General features: G+C 49.4%; 1 protein-coding gene across 1 annotated transcript; it reads right to left on the bottom strand.

Annotated features, from left to right (window-relative positions):
* Positions 1-1,191: 1,191 nt before the first annotated feature.
* On the bottom strand, positions 1,192-7,789 carry PTCRA (pre T-cell antigen receptor alpha). Its single transcript, XM_008566827.1, has 5 exons — positions 7,660-7,789; positions 4,585-4,905; positions 3,585-3,629; positions 2,697-2,948; positions 1,192-1,304 (listed from the first exon to the last, which is right to left on the bottom strand). Exons 1-5 carry the CDS (start codon positions 7,715-7,717, stop codon positions 1,192-1,194), a joined length of 789 nt encoding a protein of 262 aa, XP_008565049.1. The 5' UTR covers positions 7,718-7,789.
* Positions 7,790-9,256: the final 1,467 nt, after the last annotated feature.

The following is a 9,256-nucleotide window of genomic DNA, read 5'->3' on the forward strand; positions in this document are numbered from 1 at the left end:
CCTGCTCAGCCACAAATCCCTCGTCCATTTGACTCCTTCCAGAATACAACTGTACCACCTCCTTTTAATTGAAAATCCCCAGATTTCTTTATCCACCTCCACCAACATAAACCCTATGACCCTTCTGCCTACTCCCTCCACTACTCTCGACCCTTCACATTCCTGTCCTCAACTTTTAGAGGACTTTATTCCCTCACATCCAGGGCTCTCTGACCAGCCCCTATCAAATCCTGACCATGTGCTTTTCGTAAATGGTAGTTCCTTCATTGCCGTGGACGGCCAAAGGCATGCAGCCTCTGCTGTCATTACTCTAGATGCTGCCTTAGAGGCTGTACCCCTTCCCCTCAGAATTACCTCTCAAAGGTGGAGCTAATAGCCCTCACTTGGACCTTCCACCTTGTCCAAGGGACAACGGGTCACTATATACACAGATTCCAGATATGCTTTTCTCATCACCCATACTCATTCTGTCCTCTGGCAAGAACGAGGATTCCTCACTACTAAAGGGACTGCAGTAATCAATGGGCCCCCTCATCTCAAAGCTACTCGAGGCCCTTAGTCTCCCAAGTGAGGTGGCTATCGTTCACTGCCATGGCCACCAGTCCTCTAAAGACCCTATATCTAAAGGCAACAACAAAGCCGATTCCACAGCCCAGGCTACGGCTCTAGGCTCCGCCCCAGCTCCTCTCCTTCTCCTCAACACACCCCATTCCCCCTTGTATACCAAAGAAGAAACTCAGACCCTCAAGCAGTTGGGGGGAATTATCGGGGACAAGGGTTGGATTTTTATCCAAGATAAGGTTGCCCTCCCAGGCCATCTAGTCCGCAGCATCATTACAGATGTCCACCAATCCCTCCACATTGGCCCAAAGGCTTTATACCGGTTCCTAGAACCCCTTTTCCATAACCTACACCTCCAAAAGCTCATTGAGGAGGTTTATCAGTCTTGCAACAACTGTTCTGCTGTTAATTCTCAAGGGGGAATTCGCAGAGTGGGACCTAACCATCAACTCTGAGGCCATCAACTGGGGAAGGACTGGCAGCTTGATTCCACCCACATGACAATGGCCCAGCCTTCACCTCCAGTGTCACCCAGCAGGTCTCCGAAAGTCTGAACATCATCTGGAAACACCACATCCCTTACCGTCCCCAATCCTCGGGAATGAATTTGAGAGGTGTCTAGGGTATCCGTCAACCAGCTTCTGCTCCACTCCTACTCCTGCGTGCCCACTTCCGACAACCCCTATGATGCCCCCCATTCAGCAGGAAGTAGCCAGAGACGATGGTGATGCTCATTTTCCTATCTAAACCAAAGAGGGGGAAATGTTAGGCAATTATGTTTTAGCTGATGTCTGAGATGGTGGTGGGTGGATGGGAGGAACACCCAAAATGGCTGCAGAGAGTTTCAGGTCCCTAGAACAGCACGTTTTCTGAGAATCACAAAAAACCCTCCCCCTTCTTCACCACCACATCCCCTTCCCTCACGTGCAAATTTCTCCACCTATAGAAAAATCCCAACTCAGCTTAGCGCCCCCCCCCCCCCCGTAGCCAATAGGAACAGTCCAGCTCAGCCTAACTGGATATAAAAGGCCCACCCCAACTCTCCCTGCGGCTGCTCCCACTCTCCAGAGGGCAGCCCACTTGTTCCTTTGCCTGCCTAATACACTTTGGTTGAGTCCCTGTCTCCTGGTGTCTTTCTTTTGTGCTTGGGCTGGGGTTTTTTCCTTTCAGATACCCTGCTGTCACTGAAGTCACCACCAAAGAAGACCTTCACCAGCTGTGTTCCCTGGGTTTGGACTTCCAGCCTCTGAAACTGTAAGCAATAAATTTCATTTTCTTTATAAAATATCCAGTTCTGTGTATTTTGTTATAAGCAACAGAAATGGACTAATATAAAACCAAAACCAAAAAAAGCCAAACCTCTTTAGTTCCTGACTAAGAGTTGATGCTGAATGGATATTTGTCAAATGAATAATGACCCTTAACTGATAACGTGTAAGTTTGGAATTACCATCTCGGGCTCTTGGCATTGGACATGATCTTGTTTCCTGGCCCTGTTCACTTCTGGAGAGTCTGTACAGGACTTCAGGCCCAGCACCCACCTTCCTGGGGTCCTGGGCTCCCTATCCTGACCGCTTACAGAGGTTGTCCAGGTGAAGAAACAGAGAGGGCGCCTTGCCCAGTCCTGGCTGTGGGGGAAGGGGATAAAGTTGGGCCAGCTTCCTCCCCAGCCCCCAGCCCCACTCTGCCTGCGGTTCCCAGGTTCTCACTCTCAGGAAGCCCTTTTCCTCCAGGTAGACTTCCCAGGTTCCTGCTTCCTCCAACTCTGCCAAATTCCCTCCTCCCAGGCAGACATGAATTAAAATATCTTTCATTTGCTTGCGTCATTCAAGTTCTTCTTTAATTATTCCCTGTTACCTGCACCTCAGATGCCCCAGTGCCTGGGCGGATCACCACCCTGGACCTGCTCCCAGTCTGATGGGACAGACGCAGCGTTTTTCCTCAGAAAGCCTCAGCCTAAGGGGGAGGCAGAGCCCGGTCCCCAGGAAGCTCCGTGCGCAGGAGGAGGCAAGTGGTACACAAAAGTGCTCCCAGACTCGAGGCAGGAATCCTGAGGGCGGGTCACGAGCACCAGGCCCAAGCTCGGTCAGTAGAGAACGTCCCCTCCTCCCAGACTGGGCTCCTGGGCTCCTGACCCGGACAGCGGCTGTGCAGCCGGCGGCCTGTCGTCGCTCCGTCGCCGCGGCCACCTGCGGTCGGTGGGAGCCGAGGGCTCGCGTGCGGGCGGCGGCTACGGGAAGGGGCGGCGATGGGCCGCGGGGCCGAGGGGGTCCGCGCGCTGGGCTGGCGGGCGCGGAGGCGGCTGCAGGTCAGGAGCACGTCGAAGAGCAGCAGCTTGAAGAGCAGCAGCCGCAGCGCCCCCAGCCGCAGGGCCTGGCCCGGAGTCCCTGTGCGAGAAGGGCCCGTGAGGAGCTGGGAGGAGCCCCCGGCCCCACCCAGAGGAGACTGTCACCAGAGGAGGGGGGCCATGTCCTCGCCTCCAGGGAAAGTCCTTTCCGGTGTCTCACCTCAGTTCTTACTAGTAATAATAACAAGTACCTTACTAGCCTTCATTTTATTTTATTCCCCAACATCAGAGGGCGGGGTAGGCCAGGGGGAATTAGCAGTGAACGAAGAGGAGAGTAACCAGCAGCTGGACCGGAACCCGACTTCAGGACACTCTGTCCAGTGCTCTTTCCACCACCCCGGACAGTCTCCCGTTGACACAGGCTCCAATGCTGAGACCATCCTCCACCTGGGCTGGCTGAGGAGTGCTTCAAGCACCCTCTCACCTGTGTTTCTCAATTGATGTTCACGAATTAGGCTGGGGTCAGAGGATCCACCCCCATCTCATCCTAGGGTAGATTGAGGCCCAGGCCAACCAGTGCCCCAACTTAGCAAGGCATCCTCTTCATGAAACACCTGCCAACCCCTCTGGTGGGACCCATCAGGTCACAGCTGAATGCCCCACCCTCCAGGCCCAAGATCCTGGTCCCCAACCTCTTATTTCCAGTCCACTCCAGTCCCCACTTCCAAGTACTCACCGCTAAGAGGCTCCTGCAGGCAGGTCCTGACTGTGGAAGCCTTTCCTGCCAGCCAAGGAGAAGGGAGTGAGTCCTTTGGGATAGGCCAGGCACTCTGGAGAGAAGGGCCAGGCTGCTGTGTCCCACATCCCCAGTGCTATGCCTGGGCCCTGGCACAGAGTGGCCTTTAGGGCATGTTGGATAAATGGACAAACGGGCCAGCAGTTAGAAGCCCTGAGCCAATTTGCTGCAAGTCCTCTGAGGGGCCCTGATCTCCCTCACTCCCCACCATTTCCTGCTGCACGCCCCCAGGGAGGCCTAGGTGCCTCAGCACTTTCAGACAAGGAACCCATCCTCTTAGCAGCATTCTCTGGAAGGCAGGGCATTTATTCAGCAAACATTCCCATTTGGAAGATGAAAAAATTGAGTTAATCCAGAAACAGGAAGTAAATCATGTGGTCAGTAATAATAAGTAACAGCTGACTTTGAACATGAACAACTTCCTTGTGCCTGTAATTGGGGGGATAATATGACCTACCTTATAAATGTAAAGTGTTTGGAACAGTGCCTGGCACAACTCAATAAGTGATAGTGATTTATTATTTAATTATTGTTTGGTCCTTATAGAATTTTATATATATAGGGTGATATATCAATATATTAATATGCATAAATATATAAATATATTTATATTTATATTATTTTATATATTTTCATATATATATATAAATATATCATATATATATAAAATCAAACTAGGAAGGAGAAAGAATTTTTATCTCTTGGAAGTCATGCAGAAGAGCCTGGATTTGAACCAGGTATCACAGTTGCAAATCCCAGGATTCATGGCCCTGAGGCCACTCTGCCCTGAGCCCAGGCATCACCTCACCTGGACGGTCTGCACTTTGACACACTTCATGCCTTCATGGTCTGAAGCCTGCCCTCCCTCCTGCCATAGCCTGGTTCCAGGGTTTGTGAAAAGGGACAGGGAGCATGCATGGGGGACAGGCTCTATCCCCACCTGACAACTGTAGGGGCTGTGTGCTCCAGCTGTGGCCCCCAGCCCCAGGCCCAGTGTGGCAGACCAAGGGCTCCCAGGTTGCCAGCTCCTCTGAGGGCAGGGAGAGCTGGGCCAAGCTAGTCCAGGTGCCATCCGTTGCTGGGGAAGGGCCATAGGTGAAGGCGTCCAGTGCACTGCCATTGCCAGCCGAGAACCAGATGGGGCTGTCAAGGCCAGAGGGTGAGACATTGAGGACCAGGCAGACCACTAGCGTCTGCTGCTTCCCATCCACCAGCAGCGTGATTGGTGGGGCCAGAGAAGGGAAGGGCGTGCCATCCACACCTGCAAGAGAGCATGCGCCTGTAGGGGCTAGTCGAGTCTGTGCCCTCCCAGGCCAGCATTTAATTGTAGGATAGAGCTCTGGGTTTCTCTCTTTCCTTTCATCCTTCCATCATCACCATCACCATCCATCTGCCTATCCTTCTACCCACTCATCCATCCCTTCCTCCTTGCATCTACACAGCTGACCACCCTGCCTTCCCTCCATCCATCCTTCTATTCATTTGCCCATATATTCATCTGTCCTTTCTGCCATTATCCATCAACCCTCCATCTTTTTTTTCTACCTTCTACCTGTGTGTCTGTCCATCCGTCTATCCATCCATCCTTCTGTCCACCTGTCTATCATATCTGAGCGCCTTTCTGTGCCAGGCACTGGGGATACAAAACTGAGTAAGACATTTTCTCTGCCCTCAAGGAACTCAGTGCCATAAACAATGCAGATGCATAAACAAATACTTGTAATACTGTACCATGTTGTGCCAGCCTCATGAGAGTGGTTACCTCTGGGGAGGAAGGGAAGGACATAGGACCTGGAATGAGATCAAAGTGGGCTTCAAGTATATCTTTAACTTTTTGTTTCTTTGAAAAAAGATCTGATTCAAATATGGCAAAATGTTAACCATCTGCTATCTGGGTAAAGTATGCATGGGTGTTAATTGTGTTATTCCCAGTTCTTTTCTGTAGGTCTGCAGGTTTTTTGCTTGTTTTTATGTTTTTAACAGCTTTTTAAAGACATGATTTACAGCAGCCTGTTAGCTTAGTCGGTTAGAGTGTGGTGCTAATAAAGACATGATTTATATACCATATAATTCACCTATCTAAAGTATAGGTTATTATTATTATTTTTTTTTCTCTCAGTGCCTGGCCAGTATGGGTATCTGAACCCTGATCTTAGTGTTATAACAACACACTCTAATCAACTGAGGTAGTTGGCCAGCCTATTATTACATAATTAAAAAAATTAAGTCATATGGGTACTGCAGACATTTGTCCTATATTTTCCAGAATAGTCCTGATTTTCCACAATCTTATTCTTTTCAGTAAAGATGATTCGTTTATATGTAACAAAATGTTATTTTTTTATATTTGCATATTTTGATATTCAGATATTTTTCATATAGATAAAATCTTAAATGTTAAAACCTACAAATTCATACCATGAGTTAAGTGTAGCCAGGCTAAAGAAATGCCCAAGTGCAGGGAAGAATGCCAGAGAATCTTGTGGGGAGGCAGGGGTGAAGAGCACTCAGGAAAGATTTCTCGGAGCTCAAATAACCGGCCTCAGAGCACATGGATGCTATGTTGCCCAGTCAGGATTTGAACTCAGGTCCCCGTAATTCTGAATCACATAGACCACCTCACTTTGAAGGATGACTAAGATTTTGCCACATAGTGAACCAAGCCTAGGATGTGCCTCAGACAGAGCTGGTGTTGATTCCTGACTTGTCCGCTTCATATACTGAATCTCAATTGTTCTGTCGATATAATGGGGTTAATAACACCAGCCCAGTGAAATTGTTGTCAGGAGTAAAGATCATTGTAAAATGCACTGGCTAATAAGTATTAGTATTATTATTAATGTAAGGCATTGCAAATAAAAAGAGTAGAGAAGGCTGGGACCTTCTGAGGCTGGGACCCTCAACCTCCTGAGTCTTTTCAGTTGCACAGGTAGAGACTCTCCCTGAGTTGAGTTCTGCTTCCACCTACTCCATGAAGCCTCCCAGGATTGTTCCTCCTCACCCTGGCTGCTTCTTTCCCAGAGCTCAGGCCTCCTGCCATGGACTGTCTCTGCTTCACATGGGTGTGGTTTATGTCCCTAGTGAGGGAGTGTCTATGACATACGGGGGCCAGTTTCAGGTTTAGATCAAGGAGTCTCCCTGACTCAGAGGTTAAGGGACCATCCCTGCCATGGACTGTCTCTGCTTCACATGGGTGTGGTTTATGTCCCTAGTGAGGGAGTGTCTATGACATACGGGGGGCCAGTTTCAGGTTTAGATCAAGGAGTCTCCCTGACTCAGAGGTTAAGGGACCATCCCCCACCACACACATGCAAACATACATATGCATTTTGTTTTCCTTTTTAAGTTTTATTATTTTACTTTTTGGCAGCTTGGCAGTATGGGGATCCAAACCCATGACCTTGGTGTTATAAGGCTGCATTCTAACCAGTTGAGCTAACTGCCAGCCACACCTGCTTTTAGATGAAGCGGGGATTCTCCTCTCAAGACATGCGTCCTTTGGCTCCAACCTTGATCTTTGGAGGGACAGGGGTAAATACTCTGGGAACTTACTGAGGCCTTGGGAACTCTCCTGATCCCACTGATAATGTGGAGTGGGAGTATACCTGAGACACCCTGAGCCCTGTTGGAATAAGGCACCCTAAGGGCAGTAGGGATAGGACAGGACTTCACAATGTTGCCCAGGTCCCCTCAATCCATATCACATAACACAGCCCTGGCTACCCTAACCCCCAGCTTCTGTGGATGCCCATCCAGTTTGCTTTTATTTCTCTATACCAGAGGCACTGCCTTCCCTACCAACAATAGGGACCCCAGGGCGGGAGGACTTGGGAGTTGGGAGGTAGATTACAATGGAAGGGGACAATGGGCTTCTGGTAAGACCCTCCCTCGGGGCACATAAGTGGCTCCTGTCCTGCCTCCTCACATCCTACCCCAACCCAGAGAGGTCCAGAGTGTGGGAATAGCCTTGGGAAGACTAATGGGGGACAGAAAGTTATGCAAAGAGGGGGCTCACCTGTAGGCAGGGCTGGACACCCAAGGGCGAGGAGAAGCAGCAGCCACGTCCCGGCCATGACCCACCCGAAAGGAGGCAGGACCCAGCTGCAGACCTGAGGTGTGGGCTGGGGGATGAGGCACCCACAAGCCTGCCTCCCAGGCCACAGGCCCAGCTGCACCTCAGCTGCTCCACCACGGAGCCGTTTCCCCGGATGAGGGGCCCCTCCCACCCCTACCCTGGCCCCCAAACCCAGTCCTCTCTCAAGGGCCAGGGAACTCAGGGTGCCACTCCAACACTTGGAGCCGGATGTCCATTTTCCCTCCAATCTGAAGAGCACTTGATAGTCTGCAAAGCTTTGTCCCAGTCACTAGCCCGCTAGGTGGCAACTACCATCCACAGGATACAGAGCACCAGGTAATGTATCAGGAGCTGGTGCTCATTTGACTCACCCAACCACCGTGAGTTTCATTTTTCAGGTAAGGCAAATGAGGCTCAGAGAGAGTGACCTACAGGCCACACAGCTAGCAGTTGGCAGAGTCAGCGTTTGAACTGTTTCCTGATGGCTTGCCTAATTACAGTCAAAAAGATGCCCAGTAAACGCGCCATGTTACAAACCCCTTTTTTAAAATAAACTTTTTATAAATGTCATTTTCAGTGACTCCATTATATTTTAGCTATTTTGACCCTGAAATTTCACATCCAGGTATATACTGTAATGAAATAATAAGATACTCATTCATTATAAGACAAAATTTATGCACAAAGATGTTCTTTTAAGTATTATATTTTGGGGGATGGCCGGTTAGCTCAGTTGGTTAAAGTGTGGTGCTATAACACCAAGGTCAAGGGTTCTGATCCCCATACTGGCCAGCTGTCAAAAAGAAAATAAATAAAAATAAAAAGCAAGACATTGAAACAAACTAATTCTTCAATAGTAGGAGAAGTGTTAAATGAATTAAGGTTTGGTGTATTTATATTAGTGGATATTATGCAGCAGTCTTTAAAATCATGTTTTCAAGGAATGTTTAATGACATGGGATGTAGAATACTTTGGTTCAGAGTGAGGGTTGTGAAACCAGAACATTTCAATCCTGTAGTCAGGGATGCAGAGCTAGGACTGGGTCTGGAGCTCACAGACCCCTCAAGCCCATTGTCCAGACTGGGTCACAAACCCTTCACATGCAGGTCTACGAGCTAGGTAACCAGAAAAAAGGTCCTCAGAGCCTTGGTTGAAGAAAGAGTAGTCTTTATTTCTGCACACACACGTCTCAGAGCTAGGCAGTCCAAAGAGAAACTCAGAAATTCAACTGATAGGGCCGGCCCGTGGCTCACTGGGGAGGGTGCGGTTCTGATAACACCAAGGCCACAGGTTCGGATCCTATATAGGGATGGCCGGTTTGCTCACTGGCTGAGCGTGGTGCTGACAACACCAAGCCAAGGGTTAAGATCTGCTTACCAGTCATCTTTAAAAAAAAAAAAAGAAAGAAACTGCTACTGTCAAAGTCCAAAGAAAAACTGAGCAGCTGCCTGCAAAGTAAGCATGCTCTATTTTTAGACACAAGCTCTCTGCTGGCCAGTGGTTCAGGGCTGCTGCTTCACACAACTCTGAAGAACA

Source organism: Galeopterus variegatus, unplaced genomic scaffold, assembly GCF_000696425.1.
Source record: "Galeopterus variegatus unplaced genomic scaffold, G_variegatus-3.0.2 Scaffold269, whole genome shotgun sequence".
NCBI classification, from domain to species: Eukaryota; Metazoa; Chordata; class Mammalia; order Dermoptera; family Cynocephalidae; genus Galeopterus; species Galeopterus variegatus.

Coding starts and splice junctions, on each gene's coding strand:
- PTCRA (XM_008566827.1), bottom strand. CDS start 7,717: ATGGCCGGGACGTGGCTGCTGCTTCTCCTCGCCCTTGGGTGTCCAGCC. Junction 3,630..4,584: donor ACAGCCCCTACAGTTGTCAG/GTGGGGATAGAG, acceptor CTTGGCTGGCAG/GAAAGGCTTCCACAGTCAGG. Junction 1,305..2,696: donor GCTGCACAGCCGCTGTCCGG/GTCAGGAGCCCA, acceptor TCTTTGGTTTAG/ATAGGAAAATGAGCATCACC.